This window comes from Bos taurus, chromosome 3 (assembly GCF_002263795.3).
Source record: "Bos taurus isolate L1 Dominette 01449 registration number 42190680 breed Hereford chromosome 3, ARS-UCD2.0, whole genome shotgun sequence".
Taxonomy (NCBI): domain Eukaryota; kingdom Metazoa; phylum Chordata; class Mammalia; order Artiodactyla; family Bovidae; genus Bos; species Bos taurus.
In genome coordinates, this window is record NC_037330.1 from 17,201,716 (window position 1) to 17,224,200 (window position 22,485).

Here is a 22,485-nt window from a genome sequence, read left to right on the forward strand (position 1 = left end):
TCTACCATAAATTCTAATCAATCTATTATCCAACACCTTTTTCTTGAACGACAATCTATTATTAGGAACTGTACTTCCCCTATTTATATTACCCATATTCGAGCACATTTTTGTCTTCCTGGCCCTATGGCCCATGGCAATGAACAAGCTGATAAAGTTGTCTCTTTCGCTACTCCTAAAGACCAACATGCTCTATTAAACAATAATGTTGGCTCATTACATAAAATTTAGAAAATTCCACACCGACATGCTAAAACAATCATTAATAATTGCTCTACTTATAGGCCCATACATCTTCGACCCATTACACAAGATATCAATCCTCAAAGATTACAACCCCCCCAATGAACTATGGCAAATGGATGTAACTCATTGCTCTGAACTTTCTTTCTCTTCCTTCTTACATGTCTCGATTGATACAAATTCTTCTCTTATATGGGCCACACCTCTCTGAGGTGAAGAAGCTACACGACATTTTATAACCCACCTGTTCGCTTGCTTTGCAGTAATGGGAACACCTAATTCTATCAAAAGACAATGGCCTTGCCTATATTTCTAGGCAATTCAAACAATTTTACATTCATTTTCTATTAGACAGATTACAGACATTCCTTATAATCCACAAATACAAGACATAGTTAAACAAGCACATCACACACTGAAAGTACAAATAAAAAAAATTAAAAAAGGGGGGAATACACAGGAACACTTCTATCTTCCTTATCCAGAGCAGACTTTACTAGATTCCAATGCAATATATTCTCTAAGCCTATCAGTTCAGTTCAGTTCAGTTCAGTCACTCAGTCGTGTCTGACTCTTTGCAACCCTATGAATTGCAGCACGCCAGGCCTCTCTGTCCATCACCAACTCCCAGAGTTCACTCAAACTCATGTCCATCGAGTTGGTGATGCCATCCAGCCATCTCATCTTCTGTCGTCCCCTTCTCCTCCTGCCCCCAATCCCTCCCTGCATCAGAGTCTTTTCCAATGAATCAACTCTTCGTGGTGGCCAAAGTACTGGAGTTTCAGCTTTAGCATCATTCCTTCCAAAGAACACCCAGGGCTGATCTCCTTTAGAATGGACTGGTTGGATCTCCTTGCAGTCCAAGGGACTCTCAAGAGTCTTCTCCAACACCACAATTCAAAAGCATCAATTCTTCGGCATTCAGCTTTCTTCACAGTCCAGCTCTCACATCCATACATGACCACAGGAAAAACCATAGCCTTGACTAGAAGGACCTTTTTTGGCAAAGTAATGTCTCTGCTTTTGAATATGCTATCTAGGTTGGTCATAACTTTCCTTCCAAGGAGTGTCTTTTAATTTCATGGCTGCATTCACCATTTAAGCCTTTAACTGTTGTTAATACAGCTTTATTCGCTTTAATTTTTTTAAACTTACCACAAGGAGATATTTTGACAAAAGCAGAAAAATATTTTGAGGCACTGAAGGACACCTCCCTTCCTCTGCCCATTTGGTATCAAGATGGGTTGACCAAACAATGGAAATCTGGAAAATTAACATTACAGGGAAAAGGGTATGCTTGTATTTCTCCAGATGGATCCAACGAAATCAGTTGGCTCCCTCTTCGGAAAATCCGCCCCAGGGGAGCCAGCGACATTCAAGATAGAGAAGAAACAGCAAAATCCCCAGGAGGAGGAGTTTCCAGTACAAGCCATGGCGGCTTTAAAAATTTCCAAGAAACGCCACACTCGACGTCATCAACCTTATGATCTCCCTACTTGGGGACAGATAAAAACCCTTACTAATCAAGCTGAAAATCTGGTTTCTCAATAGGGAATACCTCGGAATCCTGAAAATATTTTTGTCGCTATGCTTGCTTTGCTTGCTTTTGCTTACTCCACTCAGGCTGACTTGATTAATCACACTTATTGGGCTTATATACCTACCCGCCCCCCCCCTGCTTTATTGCAGGTTGCAGAATGGACAGATATAGGACCGTTCGTATCCATTAATGACTGAACACATATGCTCCCTCTTTGGAGCTTGGAGGGGCCCTCTCATCCTGAGGAAGAAGGAAGACTAACATTTCTCTAATGTTCTTGCCTGGAGAATCCCAGGGACGGGGGAGCCTGGTGGGCTGCAGTCTACGTGGTCGCACAGAGTCGGACACGACTGAAGCGACTTAGCAGCAGAAGCAGCAGGCTATGAAATCCTTCCTTTATGCATGGGCCCAGTAGAATTATGTATTAATGTTAGTCGACAATCGTGGGCTTTCATCCTGCCTCCAAAAAAGAACTTCTGCACATTGCTTGGACTGTTTACTGCCCTGTCCATTTATAAGAACCATGTCAATACTACCAAAACTCTAGGAAAAGGACAAAAGTTGGAATGTAAGGGGTTTACTTACAAGGACTTTAAATATACTCCTCTTTATTGGGATAGATGTCAGTCTAAATCAGGGAAATAAATGTTTGTAGCCAATTACACCATTGTTGGTTGGGGACCACATGGTATATGGCTATCTAACTGCTCAGATGACATTAATAGTACTATATGTGATTATGTTACTCAAGTAGCATAGAAGATTACCAACAGTTCAATGAAACACTTCCATGACAAAAGACTCCTTGGCTGGCTTGATGGTGAAATGGCACCTTCTCGCCCTCAAATCATTCTCAATAAACAAATTGGGCCTGAACAACGGGACATCTGAAAACTTGCTGCAAGTACTGAAAAACTTGGAACTTGGACTAGATATTTCAGAGAGACCAGTCGTAGTCATAGTAATTATTCCTTCTGTTATAGTCATATACTTTATACAAGCTTGTGTTCCCCTTCCTTTTGTTATAGCCATAGGAAACTTACAATTTAATAAACTTTACATTGTGTGACCTGTATAGATTGCATATTGTATACTTGTCTTAATTCCTCTATTTCTCTAAAAAACAAATTCCTTTTGATCCTTCCATCTCGATGTAGTCTGTGGTTACCAGTAGATCTCCAACGACCCTGGGAAGAGGGTCCCATGGCAGGACTTGCTTCCCGGTTACTCACTAAATTACTCCGATGATCTAAACGATTCATTGGATGGTTAATTCTTAGCATTTTGGGGTTAATAGCCATTTGACCACTGCTGCTGTCGAAAGCATTGCTTTACAAACTTCAATTCAAACACAAAACTTTATTCAAAATTGGACTACAGATGCTCATAGTATGTGGGCCACTCAGGCTCAGATAGATAAAGTTCAGGATAAAATTCAGAAATTAAAAATATCCATTGGGTTGGAGACCAATTAATAGATTTACAAAAACAAATATTATTAAATTGTGATTGGAATTCTACTCAATTTTGTATCACTCCTGTTTGATTCAACCATAGTGCTTACAATTGGGAACAAATCATATTTCATCTGCAAGATATACATAATAAAACTTCCTTAAATGTACAATTGTTGCAAAAGGAAAGTTTTGAAACCTTTTCTAAGACTCTACCCTCTTCCAACTATTTGGAAATCTTAGCTGAACAGCTAAGTGATCAATTATCTGGGCTGGACCCTCGAGGATGGTTTCAAAGCATTACACATAGTATTGGATCTGGAACTATAATGCTGACAATTGTCCCGGTGATTATATTTGTAGTATACTGATGCCTTTCAAGAAAATCAGAGATACCAAAGGAATATTTCATGCAAAGATGGGCTCGATAAAGGACAGAAATGGTATGGACCTAATAGAAGCAGAAGATATTAAGAAGAGATGGCAAGAATACACAGAAGAACTGTACAAAAAAGATCTTCATGACCCAGATAATCACGATGGTGTGATCACTGACCTAGAGCCAGACATCCTGGAATGTGAAGTCAAGTGGGCCTTAGAAAGCATCACTACGAACAAAGCTAGTGGAGGTGATGGAATTCCAGTTGAGCTATTCCAAATCCTGAAAGATGATGCTGTGAAAGTGCTGCACTCAATATGCCAGCAAATTGGGAAAACTCAGCAGTGGCCACAGGACTGGAAAAGGTCAGTTTTCATTCCAATCCCAAAGAAAGGCACTGCCAAAGAATGCTCAAACTACTGCACAGTTGCAGTCATCTCTCATGCTAGTAAAGAAATGCTCAAAATTCTCCAAGCCAGGCTTCAGCAATACGTGAACCGTGAACTTCCAGATGTTCAAGCTGGTTTTAGAAAAGGCAGAGGAACCAGAGATCAAATTGCCAACATCCACTGGATCATGGAAAAAGCAAGAGAGTTCCAGAAAAGCATCTATTTCTGCTTTATTGACTATGCCAAAGCCTTTGACTGTGTGGATCACAATCAACTGTGGAAAATTCTGAAAGAGATGGGAATACCAGACCTCTTGAGAAATTTGTATGCAGGTCAGGAAGCAACAGTTAGAACTGGACATGGAACAATAGACTGGTTCCAAATAGGAAAAGGTGTTCGTCAAGGCTGTATATTGTCACCCTGCTTATTTAACTTATATGCAGAGTACATCATGAGAAACGCTGGACTGGAAGAAACACAAGCTGGAATCAAGATTGCTGGGAGAAATATCAGTAACCTCAGATATGCAGATGACACCACCGTTATGGCAGAAAGTGAAGAGGAACTCAAAAGCCTCTTGATGAAGGTGAAAGTGGAGAGTGAAAAAGTTGGCTTAAAGCTCAACATTCAGAAAACTAAGATCATGGCATCTGGTCCCATCACTTCATGGCAAATAGATGGGGAAACAGTGGAAACAGTGTCAGACTTTATTTTTCTGGGCTCCAAAATCACTGCAGATGGTGACTGCAGCCATGAAATTAAAAGACACTTATTCCTTGGAAGGAAAGTTATGACCAACCTAGATAGCATATTCAAAAGCAGAGACATTACTTTGCCAACAAAGGTCCGTCTAGTCAAGGCTATGGTTTTTCCAGTGGTCATGTATGGATGTGAGAGTTGGACTGTGAAGAAGGCTGAGCGCCAAAGAACTGATGCTTTTGAACTGTGGTGTTGGAGAAGACTCTTGAAAGTCCCTTGGACTGCAAGGAGATCCAACCAGTCCTTTCGGAAGGAGATCAGCCCTGGGATTTCTTTGGAAGGAATGATGCTGAAGCTGAAACTCCAGTACTTTGGCCACCTCATGTGAAGAGTTGACTCATTGGAAAAGACTCTGATGCTGGGAGGGATTGGGGGCAGGAGGAGAAGGGGACGACAGAGGATGAGATGGCTGGATGGCATCACTGACTCGATGGATGTGAGTCTGGGTGAACTCCGGGAGTTGGTAATGGACAGGGAGGCCTGGTGTGCTGCGATTCATGGGGTTGCAAAGAGTCGGACATGACTGAGCAACTAATCTGATCTGATCTGATCCGATGCCTTTCAACTAAAATTGTTCAAACTAAAATTGGTGAGGGCCTTCTTCACAAAAGTATCTACAGTCACCCCCAATTGTGAAAAAATAAAAAACAGGGAATTGTCAGGGGATGTTCAGCTTTAAGTGATCCAATATGTTATTCTTTTCTTTTGTGTGCTGTTTCTCAAGGATTCTCTATTCCTTGTCAGTTCCTTGAAAACAGGAATGAGCAGAGTTGTGCGGAATTCTCAGGACTGAGGTCATGAGAGAGGGCACCTGCTTGGATTCCTTTCAATGACTCCCTTCAGTGACCTTACTTAAATGTAATCTATTCAGTTATGCCCCTCTTACTCAGGACATGGAATGCTTTCCGGCCCTTTGAAGACTGTTATTTGCTTGGCTTTGTTTTTGCTGTTTTTTTTTTTTTTTTTTTTACTGCCTAGAGCTGCCTTGTATGAAGATATATAAACATGCATTTCTGCAAATAAAGCACCTTTGTTTCACTCGAGACTTGAGTCCCCTGCATCCCTCTTCTTGTCAACTCCAGTCCCCAGGTCCTGGTCTATAAAGACCATGACAGTGACTCTATAAATAGAAGAGCTGAAGAGGGATAATCTGTCTTTTTGTCCCTAGCAGTGACTGAGTAGGGAGGATACCTTGGCTTCTTGAGGCAGCAGATATGTTGCTTTGAGTAAATCAGTGTTAGCTTTTGCCTTGAGCTGGTAGACTTAGGATACGAAATAGGGCCTGCAGAGTTCCTGACCAGACTGATGTTTTACATCTCTTTTGAGGGCTATACAATCAACAGAGCAACAGTAGCTTCTTCCTTGTTAATGGGAATGCATCCTGTGTTTCCTCATGATCTCTCTGGTGCTGGTATTTAACATTTTAATATAATGTAACACATGCTTACGTTATATTTTCTTAAGTTGGCTAAAGCTCTATGAGAGCAAGAAATAGCTCCTCTACTTCCTGCGGCCCCTACACGTACTTAGTAAACGGTCTTACACACTGTAGAGGCTCATAAATATCTGATAGGACTGCTTTTTCTGCTGTGAGTCGGGGTGACTTGAGTTGCTTCTAATGTGCAGACACCTACTTTTAGACCTTGAAGACTAGGCTACAGATTATGAGAGACGGCATCTTCTCAGGGCAGTCCTGTCTGTAAAAATTTTTTTAATTGAGATATAGTTTGTATACAATGTTGTATTAGTTTCAGGTATATAGCAAAGTGATTCAGTTATATGTATATATATACACATTCATGTTTAGATTATTTTCCATTATAGGTTATTACAAGCTATTGAATCTATTCCCTGTGCTATACAGTAGGTCCTTGTTGGTTGTCTACTCCATATATTGTAGTGTATATATATTTTAATCCAAAATTCCTGATTTATCTCCCTCTTTCCCCTGTGGTAACCATAAGTTTGTTTTCTATGTCTGTGAGTCTATTTCTGTTTTGTAAATAAGTTCATTTGTATTGTTTTTAAAGATTCCATATATAGGTGATATCATATGATATTTGTCTTTCTCTTTCTGGCTTATTTCACTTAGTATGATAATCTCTAGGTCCATTCATGTTGCTGTAAATGGAATTATTTCATTCTTTTTTATGACAGTACTATTCTGACAAGTACATATATCACATCTTCTTTATGGATTCATCTGTCAAGGGATACTTAGGTTTCTTCCAAGTTTTAGCTATTGTAAATAGTGCTGCTATGAACACTGGGATGCATGTATCTTTTCAAATTATAGTTTTCTCTGGATATAGTCCCAAGAATGGGATCACTGGATCATGCAGTAATTCCAGTTTTACTTTTTAAAGGAGCCTCCATACTGTTCTCCATAGTGGCTGTACCAATTTACATTCCCACACACACTGTAAAAAGGTTCATTTTTCTGCACTGACCCCAGCATTTATTTGTAGAACTTTTGATGATGGCCCTTCTGACTGTATGAGGTGTTACCTCCTGGTAGTTTTGATTTGTATTTCTTTACTTATTAGTGATGCTGAGCACCTTTTCATGTGCCTGTTGACCATCAGTATGCCTGCTTGGGAGAAATGTCTGATTAGATCTTCTGTCCATTTTTGATTGGGCTTTTTTTTTTTTTTGATATTGAGCTGTATGAGCTGTTTGTACATTTTGGAAATTAATTCCTTGTTGGTCGCATAGTTTACAAATACTTCCTCACAGTCTGTAGGTTATTTTTTGTTTTGTTTATGCTTTCCTTTGCTGTGCAAAAGCTTTTAAGTTCAATTAGGTCCCATTTGTTTACATTTGTTTTTATTTCCATTACTCTAGGAGATGGTTAAAACTCAACATTCAAAAAACTAAGATCATGGCATCCAGTCCCATCACTTCATGGCAAATAGATGGAAAAACAATGGAAACAGTGACAGACTATTTTCTTGGGCTCTAAAAATCACTGCAGATGGTGACTGCAGCCATGAAATTAAAAGATGCTTGCTCTTTGGGAGAAAAGTTATGACCAACCTAGACAGCATATTAAAAAGCAGAGACATTACTTTGCCGACAAAGGTCTGTCTAGTCAAAACTATGGTTTTTCCAATAGTCATGTATGAATGTGAGAGTTGGACCATAAAGAAAGCTGAGCGCCAAAGAATTGATACCTTTGAACTGTAGTGTTGAAGAGTCTCTTGGACTGCAAGGAGATCCAACCAGTCAATCCTCAAGGAAGTAAGTCCTGACTATTCATTGGAAGGACTGATGCTGAAGCTGAAACTCCAATACTTTGGCTACCTGATGTGAAGAACTGACTCACTGGAAAAGACCCTGATGCTGGAAAAGACTGAAGGCAGGATGAGAAGGAGATGACAGAGGATGAGATGGTTGGATGGCATCACTGATTTGATGGACATGAGTTTCAGCCAGCTCTGGGAGTTGGTGATGGACAGGGAAGCCTGGTATGCTGCAGTCCATGGGGGTCACAAAGAGTCGGACACAACTGAGTGACTGAACTGAACTGAGGAGACGGTTCCAAAAAAAGATCATTGTGACTTATGTCAAAGAGGGTTCTGCCTATATTTTCCCAGGAGTTTTAGAGTACTCAGTCTTACATTTAGATCTTTAATCAGTTTTGAGTTTATTTTTGCATATGATGTTAGAGAATGTTCTGGTTTCATTATTTCACATGTAGCTGTCCAGTTTTCCCAGCACCACACTTGTTGAAGAGACTGTCTCTTCTGCACTGTATATTCTTCCCTCCATTGTTGTAGATTGTGTGCATGCTCATTGTAAATGGAATTATTCTTTTCTATGGCTGAGTAATAGTCCATCACACACACACACACATATATATATATATATATGTGTGTGTGTGTGTGTGTGTGTGTATGAGATATATATATTACATCTTCTTTATCCATTGTTCTGTCAATGGACACTTAGGTTGCTTCCAAATCTTAGCTATTGTAAATAGTGCTAACTCTTTGCAACCCTTTGGACTGTGGCCTGCCAGCCTCTTCTGTCCATGGGATTTTTCGTGTTAAATTTTATCAAAAGCCTTTTTCTATATCTATTGAGATGATCATATGGTTTTTATTTTTCAATTTGTTAATGTGGTGTATCACATTGTTTGACTTATAGATGTTGAAAAATTCTTGCATTCCTGAGATAAATCCCACTTGATTGTGGCATATGATCTTTTTAATATATTGTTGGAGTTGTTTTGGTAGTATTTTGTTGAGGAATTTTGCATCTATGTTCATTAGTGATACTGATCTACAATTTTTTTTTGGTGATATCTTTGTTTGGTTTTGATACTAAGGTCATGGTGGCCTCAGAGAATTAGTTCGGAAGTATTCTTTCCTCTGCAATATTTTGGAATAGTTGGGCTTCCCTTGTGGCTCAGCTGGTAAAGAATCTGCCTGCAATGTGGGAGACCTGGGTTCGACCCCTGGGTTGGAAAGATCCCCTGGAGAAGGGAACGGCTACCCACTCCAGTATTCTGGCCTGGAGAATTCTATGGATTGTATAGACCATGGGGTCACATAAAGTCAGACACAACTGAGTGACTTTCACTTTTCAGAGGAATAGGTGTTAACTCTTTGAATGTTTTATAGAATTTACCTGTGAAGATATCTGGTCCTGGACTTCTGTTTGTTGGGAGTTTTAAAATTGCTGATTCAATTTCAGTACTGGTAATTGGTCTGTTGATATTTTCTACTTCTTCTTGGTTCAGTCTTCAGAAATTATATCTTTGTCCAGTTTCCTGGAGGTTGTCCATTTTATTGGCATATCATTGCCCATAGTAGTCTCTTATGATCTTTTTCCCCCCAAATTTTCCTTACTTAAAAAATATATGTATATTTATTTGGCTGCATTCGGTCTTCAGCCGTGGCACATGTGGCATGAGGGATCTACCAGGGATGGGACCTGAGTCCCTCGCATTGCAAGGCAGAGTCTTAACCACTGGACCACTAGGGAAGTCCCTCCTGTGATGTCGTGTATTTCTGTGGTGTCAGTTGTAACTTCTCCTTTTTCATTTCTGATTTTATTGACTTGGGCTCTCTCTTTTTTTTTCTTGGTGAGTTTGGTTAAAGGTTTATGAATTTTGTTCTTTTCAAAGAACCAGCTTTTAGTTTCATTGATCTTTTCTCTCCTTTTTTTTAGTTTTTATTTCATTTATTTCTGCTCTGATCTGTATAATTTCTTTCCTTCTACCATTTTAGGATTCTCGTTGTTCTTCTTTTTCTAGTTGCTTCGGGAATAGGGCAGCCTTGTCTTTAAAAAAAAAAAAAAAAAAATCACTGAGCTCAAAGAAGAGACCCATGATTGCTACCGAACCTACCGGGTACCGTTTACTGAAGTCTCTTCCCAGGATTTTTGTGCTTTGGGATCACCTCATGATTTTACACCATAAATCAGATAATTCATGCCTTTGGTCCTTGGTTGCCAGCCATTCTCCCCTCTCCTGCTGACTCTCATCTAACCACCCACTCTCCCCCAACAGAATAAATATTGTTGCGTGAACGTCCCTATGGATGAATGGAATGGATAAAAGGAGAATGGGATGGAACAAATGAACTTAGAAGCTGCAAAGATGCCTGGAAACGCAGAAATTCTCATGAATTGCAAATTTATTGACTGAGAAGGTACTGGAATTAGGAGGTAGTTGTACAGAAACTAGGGAGGGAAAACTGCAGAACAAGACGCAGCTCCAGAGCTCAGTGGCTTCTTATGGTGGATTCAGATGTGAAGGGCTGAGAAACCTCAGGGCAATATCATGAGAGCGGTAAGCCCATCGACGCCCACGGAGAACACCTCCAGCCTCTTCGTCTCCGTGGAGTCCGGGGGGGCCTTACTTGCCTGGCCAGGTAGGCGCCTGCTTCTGCTGGGTCTGATGGCAGACTGGGACGCCCTTGCCGCCCCCGGAAGCACCCCCGGAGGAGCCGCCGCCGCAGCCGGAACCGCTGCCGCCCCCACCGCTAGAGATGCAGCCGCCGCCGCCCCCGGAGGAGCCTCCCAGGCAGACGGATCCACTGCCGCCGCCACCGCTGGAAAAGCAGCCGCTGACCCCGGAGGAACCGCCGCCGCAGCCGGCGCCGGATGAGCCTCCTCCGTAGCTCTCCTGGGGCAAGCACGGGGTCTGGGAGGTCTGGGAGGACGAGAAGTATCCGGAGCCACCCCCGGAGGAGATCCCGCCGCAGCCGGAGCCGCCCCCAGAGGAGATGGCCCCGCAGCCGCCCCCGGAGGAGATGCCGCCGCAGCCGGAGCCGTCCCCGGAGGAGATGACGCCGCAGGCAGAGCCGCCCCCACTAGAGACGCCTCCGTAGCTCTGGCACTGGACCTGCTGGCCGGAGGAGCCACCGCCGCCGCTGGAGTAGCAGACGGTACCGGAGGAGCCGCCGCCGCTGGAGTGGCAGACGGTACCTGAGGAGACGCCGCCGCTGGGGTAGCAGACGGTACCGGAGGAGGCGCCGCCGCTGGAGTGGCAGACGGTACCGGAGGAGACGCCGCCGCTGGGGTAGCAGACGGTACCGGAGGAGCCGCCGCCGCTGGAGTGGCAGATGGTACCGGAGGAGCCGCCGCCGCTGGGGTAGCAGACGGTACCGGAGGAGCCGCCGCCGCTGGGGTAGCAGACGGTACCGGAGGAGCCGCCGCCGGAGGAGTAGCCTTCGCAGCCGGAGCTGCCGCCGCCCCCGGAATACTTGATACTTCCACCTGAGCAGCCGCCGCCGCCACCACCCCCGGAGCTGCCGCAGCTACCAGAGCCACCGCCGCCGCCGCTATAGAAGACGCCGCCGCTGCCGCCAGAGGTTTTCCCACAGCCCACTGGGGGCTGAGGGGTGGGCTGCTTTTTCTGGTGAGACATCTTGTCTAAGGAGGAACAGAACCCTGGAAGGAGAGCAGAGAGCATCAGTGGGCCAGCTGCAAAAGGATGCGGCGGCAGAGGCAGCTGCATCCATGGAAACGTCCATCATCCTCTGAGCAGCACTGCCTCCGCCAGGCTTGATGCTCTTTCTGATCGGATTGGGAAGAGCATTCAGCTGGGACTCCTGGATTAGTGCTTTTAGAAAAGTGTTGTGTTTCTCCTGAGAAAGTCTTTACCAAGTTTTAAATAGCCCACTTAGTGGTACCCATTTCTCTTTCTTTCCCAGCTTTGCTTCAGGCCTCTGCTGTGTGATCTCCCGGCAAATGACCCACACATTTTCTGTTTCATTTCCTGTAAAATGAGATGGGTCGAATATTTCACTCCTTGTTCTCTGATCCCAACACTGAATGCAAATGGAAAATTACCACAAACCTCCACCTGGGGTAGGGGATTTTATCCACTCCTGGGACAACAGAGGGAGGTTTGTTCCAATGCTAGAGGGCTGTTGCACCCCATTCTTTGCAAAACAGAATTAGTTTAAACTCTTGGTCTGTTCCACTGACCTCAGCCACGATCACCCACCAGTTACCAGAAAAGGCAGTCTCCCCCATTGTCCTGTCTGGAAACAGGAGAAAGGATCCCAGTGATCCTTTGGACCAACATCTCTGACTAGGAGATATCAAGCAATGCTTGCCAAGGAGGCAAGCTGGGTTGAGGGGACCAAATTAGCAGGAATTGTGTCCAGCATCTCACAAGTCATTTCCCTCTCAGAACATCTTGTGTAAAACAAGCAATGGGTTCTTATGACTGCTAAAATCTCCCCATCTGCAGCATCCTCTGAATCATTCTTCCTGTTCTCTGAAAGTACACTCAACCTCTCTTCCTTACAAATTCACAAAGTCCATCCAGCCCATCCACAGGCTGCTGGGACAGTCTCTGCAGAATGCACTTCTATGCCAGGGACAGGCCATGTCTCTTATAGGGGTGCCAGAGAGACAGGAAGATAGTCTTGTCTTTGTGGCATTTACATTTTGGCCAGATCAGAAACACCATCTGTACAGCAGTAGCTCAGCTCTCTTTCCTGCCTGAAGCCCCTCTGAACACGGATGCAGTTGAAGAGCAGAGGTCCTGTAGGTCCTATAGGGGAGAGAGGCCTTGCCCACCTGTCCCCTGGTCCACCTAGCCCATGCAAGCCTGGGCGAGACCGACTTGGAAGATGAGAGCCAGTAGAACTCACACTTACCCAAAGCACCAGGAAGGATGAGTGAGGAGAGGAGATGCTTGCTGGCTGTGTGAGGAGCACTGGAGCTTCTGAGGTTTTATACTCTCTCTGAGTTCTGACTCATCAGCTATCGATCTGGACCAGCCTTTCATGTTTGGCCTCAGTTACGTGACCTTTGGCTGTCACCCCACCTCCCTGTGATTGTAGTCATGGGGTGACCCATTCATGAAGATTTTGGCATTCTTGAGATGGGCAGCCTCCTGTATGACTAGCCCCTTCTCTGATGCAAATGTGAAGCAGGCTGGCTAGCAGGGATGGTCAGCCAGAGTGGATGTTAGACATTGTTTGTAAAACTCCTGGCATGGGGCACATGCCATCACCAGAGGGCTGTGCTTCAGGAATAGGTCTCAGACTCTTCAAGCAACCTGAGAGAGTCCCACTGGAGTTCTTAGTCTTTGGTCCAAGAAGTAGGAATTTTCACATCCCACTCTTTGGCTCCTGGTCCTATTGCTTGGAACCTCTTAGAATTTTAAAGAGGTGCTCTTTCTTCTTTGCCAAGTTTCTCCCCCGGGGTTTCACATGAGCCTCACTGGGATGTTCCTGTCTTGCTTCCTGTCTAGAGAGAGTGTGTAAGCACCCAGCACCCACTTCTGGGTTGCACAGCATGGACAGCGCCATAAGTAATGGGGCACTGGTCGCAGTTTTGATTTACTCCTGAAGACAATGAATGTCTAAAACTACTGATCTTTACTATTGACTTTCCTTGTAGAAGAACAAGCTAAAGAGATAGACCATGTGGTTCTTCCCACCAAAGCCATTCAGCTCTGGGGTCTTGTCTTGTGTGGTAACACTGACCTCAGTGTAAGAGGCAGCCATGGAATGGAATGGACTTGAGATTAGGTGGCTGGATTTGGGTGCTCCCTGTGCTACTTGCCAGCTGTATCACCTTGGGTAAAATCACAGTACCTTATGCAGTGCCTACATACCGGGGCACTTTGTAAGCATTTATTGATTATTGAACAAACTTTCTGATACTCAGTTACCTTGCCTATCAAATAAGAATGGTAACTGTTGTTTTACTGAAGCCGTGAGGGAGTCCACAGATGGCGTGAGGCAAGCTCTTATCTAGGAAAATAACTTGGAAATTCCTGGCTGACCCTGGACCAGTAGCATCAACTCTGTGTATGAGAAACAGCATTTTGTCCTCTTCTTTCATCACTGGAGCTCAACTGCTTTGTTTCAGATATCTCATTTGAAGTTAGTTCCACCCAGATACATGTTGAAATGACAGCTCCAATAATACATTGACGGTTAATTATGGTGGCGTTTTAATGATCTGCATGATCTGATTAGACTGTGGCCTTCAGAAACTGGTGGCACTAGTTCAGTTTGGAGAGCATGAACCCAAGTGAGCCCAGGAGGAGCCCAGGTGCTCCCCTCCTGAGAGAATACCCAGGAGGGAGAAGTCCGGATCTGCTGGAGAAAGCATGTTTCAACTTGAAGCTGAAGCATCGTGGAGGTTTTGGAGGGGGAAAAAAAAAAGGCTCCAACTAGCTGTGGGTATAATAAAAGACACATACTAAAGGACCGCTTTATTTTGTTGGGTTCACTGGAGAAGAGAAGATGTGGACCAGGTTCCCACACTGATCTGTGGACCCATGTTGGCCCCTTCATGTGTGTACCCTAGTCCTCAGGAAAATGTAAGTAAAAAGATGCCAGCAGACGTTTTGTGAGAAGGAAAGTCTAATTCAGAAATCATGAGCCTCTTACCTTTTTTGGGCGTATATTAAGGCTTCATTCCTTTTAAAAGTGATGTTGACAAGAGGTCCAAGTTGTTTCTTTCATGTCCTTATTTGTCAAAATGAGAATTTGGCTATCATATTATTCAGCTATCACAGTTTTTATGAGGGCGATATTACTTCTTTATGAAATTCTGAAGTTTGGTAACCTCAAGTGCAGGGGACTCCAAAGAGCTAATAATCTTGAAATTGCCTGTATTAGTTTGGAGCATTTATGTTCTTATAAGAAAGATACGATATTTTCTTTCTATCAGATTTAATATCCTAATGCTTTATTCATTAATCCAGCCAACTGTTTTGCCGAAAGCTTCAACTTTCGTTTCAGGTTTGAAAGATTTGTTAACAAAAGAAACTACTTGTTAAACACAAATAAATAATTTCAATATTTAATAGAGAATTATCTAACTTACTTTCAATATGCAATCATTAAAAGAAGAGAGAAATAGAAACAGTAGAGGAATGTAATAGCACATACATCACCCAACTGGGACCAAGTAGCATCCAGATTCAAACTGTGCTGGAAAGCCCCACCAACCCCACCAGTAACAGCAATCTGGAGTCTCAGTTGGAAAAAGATACTGGACGACGCATCCACCCTACGGGTGAGACTTCAAAATTGCAGTTTTGGGGGGTCCTGCTTATAATTCCAGGCCACAAACTGATACCGTCATCAGTTTGTGAACAAATTGCAGCTCTGGTTTCACATTAATCTTTTTTTTTTTACAATACTGTTTGTTTTATCTTGTGAGTCAGAGGGTTTTGTTAAGCCCCAGGTGTGGTTGGCTAGACTTCCTCCAGGGGCTCAAGAATTCTAAAACCTGCTCCCTGTCTTTTCTATATTGCCGCTGGTTTTACTAGAAAAAATCGGGGCACTCATGAGCAGGCACATAGTCATGGCACTGACCAGGCAGGTCAGAAGCAAGGTCAGAGGTCTGCTCTGCTTTTTTGTCTCTGAAGCCTGAACAAGACTACTTCCATTTAATTTCTCTAATACCAACACCAGTGTACTGGGCAGTGTGCTAAGGAGTACAGAGGAGTTTTTTAGAGCTGTGCATGGATCCCCTTGGTAGATTTGGGGAGGGGCACTCCATGCCTGCCTCTGCTACTCTGCATGACGTTTAGTAAGGAAAATTTTCTAACTGGTACTTTGTTAACATGAGGAGGAGGCTGAGGCAACATGGTATTGACAGCTGTGCTCGATCTCGTGGCTCTGAGTTAACCTTGCCTCAAGTGTGAGATATGAATCTGATTCTCCATTTTATCCCTTTCAACCAGAAGTAGGGGGGATATCTGTGTGGAAGTGGTTGATGATTACATATTGTCTTTATCAAGGAGGAAACGATGAAAGTTTGTAGAATTATAACACTTAAGTATTTGGAGTTTTGCAAGACTTGGCATTCAGATTTCTAAAATTTGTAGCTTTTAGACACTTGAATCTGCATATGTGCTTGCTAGTACATCTGGGTTCTGTAGCCTCACAAATGAAGTCATTAATCCTGCCTATAACTGTGTCCTTAGAGGGGATGGCCCTTACAGCAAATCTTTCATAGCTAGGCATTAGCAGGTGCTCAGTAAATACTGATGGTAAATTGAAGGGAATTATTGAGACTCATTGACTGACAGCCCTGTAGGAGGCAGGACCTGGTCCCTGTCCCCAGGCAATCCCCAGTGTGAGGGGACATCACAGCTCTTGAACTGAGGAACCCTCAATCTGATAGAAGCCTGCTCATCACCATCTTTAAGTACCTAAATCTTCATATTTGCATTCTCATGACTAGTGTTGACAACCTACCTGAGGAAAAAAAGGCAATGGATGGCTTGTAAAGAATAAAATGGACACAGGGCAGGGGTTCAGGAGCACTGGCAGGTCAGGCATAGAACTTGCAAGCCCTTGGTGTCGTTTATATTCAATGGGAAAAGTTTTCTCTTAGTCACAGACCAGGAGGCATCTCAGAGGCCCAGACACCCCCCTGGGTTGCCATTTGTCTCCTCTCTCCAGCCCTCCTGGTCAGCAGGTTCTGTTACTTAGAGATCAGGCAGAAGGACAGCACTATAGCAGCTCCTAGCTGCTGGAATTCCTTCTCCAGGAAGCTTCCCTGGGTTCATCCCAACCATTGTTTCCATCTCTCTTGCCACTTTCCTTTTCAAAGGTCTTAAGGAATGATTGTACCTTTACAGCCTGCTAGCGGCACAACCAGAAGCCTTGTCCTCTTTGTCAAGTTACAACTGACAAACCTTGAGATCAGGGTCTCCTTTAGTTCTTGATGGCCCACTGGGACCTTCTCAGGATGTGTTTACTCTTGAGATGTATCTCTCTCAGGTGCTCCTGGAGCGCATACTTGCAGGGAGGAGGAGGACGGTGGCTGAGATGTTCTGCATTCCCAGGGAGCTTGTAGCATGTGGGGTGAGCCATGTACCTACGGACTTCCTGTCTGGACAGACGCTTGGGTTTATGGACTGCTGTCACGTGTCTTATTCATGTCTCACAATGGTCCTGTGTGCTCGGGGATATCTTATCTTCATTCCCCAGCTGAGGAAGTGCCTCATGGAGGCCAATGCAATTGCTCAAATTCCCAAAGCCAGGATTTGGACTCAGTTCTTTTGATTCTAAACCTTGTGTTCTTTGTAAGCACTGCATACCTCTTCTTTTGGATTGATGTAGGCAGAACAAAGGGATTGCACCCCCTCTTCTTTCAAGTCAGGCCCAGGCTTGTGCCCTCTGGGAAGTAGGGGACAGAGGAACCTTATATGGGCTCTCCTAGCTCCCCAGGGACTCTTGTATGCATTGGTGGATGGCAGCAGCTGGAAGGACAGTGGAGGTCACCCAGTCAGTTTCTGTCATTTGTAGAGGTAGACGACAAACCCAAAGCCCAGAGAGGCTAACGCACTTCCCAAGGCCACACAGAAGGGCCAAGAGCAGAACCTGGGTCTCTCCTCCCCGCTCAGTACTCCTACTGCAGACCCAAGAGGTGACAGTCTGCTTTCTCCTGACAAGCGTACCTTCAGGTGTTGGCAGTCAGACCAGAGAGTTGTTAGAATGACAGTAAAAGTTTCAGAGCTGAGCAGACTCGCTCAAGGAAGCTGCTGGACCTGCGTGCTCTAGCCTCTGGGCCTGGAAGTTAACTGCTGATGTCATGAAGCCCTTTCACAGGTGGGCAGCTGCTCTGTAGCCTGAGGACTCAGGGCCTACTTCCTGGGCTTACACATAAAGTTTATAGAAGGGAGGAGCAGCTGCTGCTGCTGCGTCACTTCAGTCGTGTCCGACTCTGTGCGACCCCATAGATGGCAGCCCACGAGGCTCCGCCGTCCCTGGGATTTTCCAGGCAAGAACACTGGAGTGGGTTGCCATTTCCTTCTCCAATGCATGAAAGTGAAAAGTGAAAGTGCAGTCGCTCAGTCGTGTCCGACTCTTAGCGACCCCATGGACTGCAGCCCACCAGGCTCCGCCGTCCCTGGGATTTTCCAGGCAAGAACACTGGAGTGGGTTGCCATTTCCTTCTCCAATGCATGAAAGTGAAAAGTGAAAGTGCAGTCGCTCAGTCGTGTCCAACTCTTCGCAACCCCGTGGACGGCAGCAGTGAGCAGCATCTGCGGGCCCGATCTCCTGCCCTGAAATCGGCAATGTCGCTTGACCCCTCTAAGGACTTTCACACATGGTGGTGATAGCAGGTCCAAGCACGCTGGCTCTTTGACCACCTTCTCCACTGGTGTCTGTGGGTGGATAATCCAGGTTGTTTTAACTGAATCCCAAGTCAAATGGAATCTTGGAAATCAATATGACGCAGAGGGAAAAGCAAAAGCATTTCAAATCCATAGCCTTAAAGGCTTTTTGGCCTAAAGGTTTAATCCTAGTTTTTTTTCCTTTGTTCAAATTATTTTTAATTGAAATATAGCTGCTTTACAATGTTGTGTTAGTGTCTTACTGTACAGCAAAGTGAATCAGATATGTATATCTCCTCTTTTTTTGGGATTTTCTTCCCTTTTAGGTCAACACAGAACACTGAGTAGAGTTCCCTCTTCTATACAGTAGGTTCTCATTAGTTACCTATCTTATGCACAGTAGTGTATATAAGTCAATCCCAATCTTCCAGTTCATCCCCCCAACCCTTTGGTATCCATATATTTATTCTCTACGTCTGTGTCTCTGTTTCTGCTTTGCAGATAAAATTGTCTATGCCATGTTTCTAGATTCCACATACATATGTTAATATATGATATATGTTTTTCTCTTTCTGACTTACTTCACTCTGTATAATGGTCTCTAGGTCCATCCATGTCTCTACAAATGACCCAGTTTTGTTCCTTTTTGTGGCTGAGAAATATTCCTTTGTATATTCGGACCACATCTTCTTTGCTCATTTAATCCCAGTTTTTCAGGCATGTGCTGCTTTAGGTGACCATGCCAAGGCACTTCTTTTCTGGGGGTCATTGAAAAGCAGGGCAAGGTGAGTGCTCCCTCCACTTTGGTTTTGAATCCTCTTTGGTACTTATGTGCTGCTTTCAGAAATTGCCTCGTCTGCCCTGGGCTTTGGGTGTAACTTCTCTCTTACTCACAGACTGTTCATAGGATTTACTACTGAAGATCAGAATCTAGATCCAGTCCCGGTCTTGGCCAGGAAAGCTTGTTCCTCAGACTTTCTGGCTATTCTTAATTTTTGTTCATCCTTCCAATGATACTCTTAATTTCAAAAGCTGAACCTGTTGAAATTAGGTGGATGACTTGGGGCAAATCTCCTCACTGCCTACAGAGTAGAAAATGATCATTTTGGTTGCAGAGTCTCTAGTGACTTTTTCTTTTGTTTCATCCATGTGCTCAGAGAATCCCAAGGTGAGAGACTATAGGACCATTGTTCACATCTGTGTAGGTTCCCAGGGTCTTTCCTTCTGCGCTATGAGCACCGTCCAGGCAAGATCAGATCCTCCTAAATCTCCAAATCTCCACAAGGCTGGGCCTCAGTGTGAATATTTGATAAATATTTGATCAACCAAGAAGATGATCCCAGGGCTATTATAATCTGATTTATTTTTCTATGGAAAGTAGCTTATATAAATTGGCCATGGCAAATGCCTCTCCCTTCCCATCCCCCATCTTCCATCTAAGGCACCTCATTGCCCTCATTGTCTCCTGCTTCTTATTTTCAGAATCTCCCTTGGATTATGACTTCCAGAGATCCTGACCACCTGAGATCCAGTGGTCAGCTTTCTGGCTGGATCTGAAGCAACGCCAGGTGACCTGTGAGGTTTGCAGTCTCTGCTCTGTTCTGAAGGGTAGGGATCAGAAACTTTTCTGAGGACTTGGGATCAGGGAGGACCTGTGCTCTAAACCTGGACCAACCACCAGTGACTTGACTTGGGGTCAGGGAGGACCTGTGCTCTAAACTGGACCAACCACCAGTGACTTGACTTGGGGTCAGGGAGAACCTGTGCTCTAAACCTGGACCAACCACCAGTGACTTATGAGTCTGGGCCATGCACTATCCCCCAAACCTGTTTCTTCATCCATAAGGTCAATCTGACTTAGTCCTGTACTGGTTTCCTTTTGGGTAGCCTCTCCTTCCCCCACCCCTGGCCAAGTCCACTCTTTGGACAGAGAGGAGGGAACGATGAGGAGGGTCAGAGGTAGTGATAGGGAAAAAACTAGATGGAATGACAAGAACACAGGCCTCTTGGAAAAGAGCATCAGTTCAGTTCAGTTCAGTTGCTCAGTCATGTCTGACTCTTTGTGACTCCATGAATCGCAGCACTCCAGGCCTCCCTGTCCATCACCAACTCCCAGAGTTCACTCAAACTCACGTCCATCGAGTCGGTGATGCCATCCAGCCATATCATCCTCTGTCGTCCCCTTTTCCTCCTGCCCCCAATCCCTCCCAGCATCAGAGTCTTTTCCAATGAATCAACTCTTCGCATGAGGTGGCCAAAGTACTGGAGTTTCAGCTTTAGCATCATTCCTTCCAAAGAACACCCAGGGCTGATCTCCTTTAGAATGGACTGATTGAACCTCCTTGTAGTCCAAGGGACTCTCAAGAGTCTTCTCCAACACCACAGTTCAAAAGCATCAATTCTTTGGTGCTCAGCTTTCTTCACAGTCCAACTCTCATATCCATACATGACCACTGGAAAAACCATAGCCTTGACTAGACGGACCTTTGTTGGCAAAGTAATGTCTCTGCTTTTCAATATACTGTCTAGGTTGGTCATAGAAACTCTCATATCTCCCTGGATGCCAGCCTCAGGCTCAAATCAGAGGCATTTTGGGAGCTTTTGTCCCCCAAGAGCATTTCGGCCCCTGAGCTAATTATGGAGGAGGAGGAAGGGGGACAGCAGGAGGGCTGGGTGAGGAGAGTTGGCCTGTGTTATGAGTCACATTTGCAGTGTATCATTACCCAAGGTGGATGTAATTACACTGGATTAAGAAAGGCATGTGAACACTGCGATGCTTTAGAACCTCCTGAAATTAACATCTATTCTTTTAGGTCTCAGAGGAAGGATTAATTTGGCTCCTGAATATTCCTTTGCAGTGAATCCCTTGGTGGTAGAACTGGCCTTCTTACCCTCTAGTAGTGAGTTATTCTGCTGTAAAATACAAATAAAAAAAAAAAAAAGAAAGAAAGAAAAAAGCCTCACTACAAATAATTTGAAAACAAAGCAAAGAAAAACAGTCACCTATAATTCCAGTATTCAGATAGAACTGGTGTTAAGGTTTTGGTGATTATTTTTATCTTGCTCTTTTTTCATTTATCCTTCCCTTTTATATAAACTCGCAGTTTGGGGTGCTGATTTTCCATGTGACTTTGTTATCATGCGCATACCATCGTGTTCCTAAAACACCTCTGATCTGAGCCCGGGGCTGGCACCCAGGGAGATGGGAGAGTTTCTATGCTCTTTTCCATGGCCTCTTAACCACTAGTTTTAGTGGCTGTGTTCCACTGCTCATTCTGAGTCTTACTGCTTAGACCTTCCAGCTATTGGGGAACCTCTGAACCCTTGAGACCTCATTACTGAATTTTGTTGGGTCTTGGTTATCTCCCTGATGGGCTGCTGGTGGGACTTTATATGTAGGATGGCTGCCCAGTAGCTGAGGAGAAGAAAGGTTTGTTGTGTGAGTGCCATCCTCCCCCTCTACTTCTCATCTCCCCTGACTCTCCTTGTGCAGGAACCAGTGCCTCAGTTTTCCTAGACTCTGTCTAGCTCCACAATATCATTGTTTCCCTCCAGAGGTTTTCATCTTGTCTCCTTCAATGTCATCTTCTCTTCACAGGCTTCTGGGTCACCATTCCCTTGGGAACATGTGATCGGAAGCAACGTCTTTTAATGTGTGTGTGAGAGGATATGGGAGGGGAGGCTGTGGGGAGGGCAGAGGATATGCCCTTGGATATGCATTTGGATAAAAAGTCACCAGTGTAATGGGAGCTGAGTGCCTGAGGGGGCCAAGGGAGGCAGAGAAAGGAAGCAGCTGGAAAATTCTTCTTGGAAGAGGTGAGTTTTGTGTTAGGATTGGAAAACAGTGAAAACCATAGATAGGTTTCCCCAGATTTAGGCTTCGGGTCTCGTATTGCCTTCATGTGTATGTGTGTACGTGTGATATGTGTGCATAAGTCTGTTTTTTGTCTGTCTCCTCTCCCTGTGCCCGACTCTTTCTGGTAGAACCTGTTCCCTCTCTCCTTGGACAGGATTGTGGGCACTCCTTCTTGGCCCTGAGATTGCTCTCGACCCTCACTTGTTAACCTGCTCTCAGTGTCCGTGACAACAGTGTTGTGTGTGTGTGGCTGACCCACACCTTGCATCACGACCTGTTTCTCTAGCCATGGCAGTGGATTTGCTCT

The 22,485-nt window shown here is 44.4% G+C and overlaps 1 protein-coding gene across 1 annotated transcript; it reads right to left on the reverse strand.

Moving 5' to 3' along the window:
* Positions 1 to 10,388: 10,388 nt before the first annotated feature.
* LORICRIN (loricrin cornified envelope precursor protein) lies at positions 10,389 to 12,922 on the reverse strand. The gene is given in 2 exon segments (NM_001113757.1): positions 10,389 to 11,664; positions 12,885 to 12,922. A coding segment is annotated over 1 exon segment (1,014 nt). The 5' UTR covers positions 11,642 to 11,664; positions 12,885 to 12,922; the 3' UTR covers positions 10,389 to 10,627.
* Between the last annotated feature and the right edge of the window lie 9,563 nt (positions 12,923 to 22,485).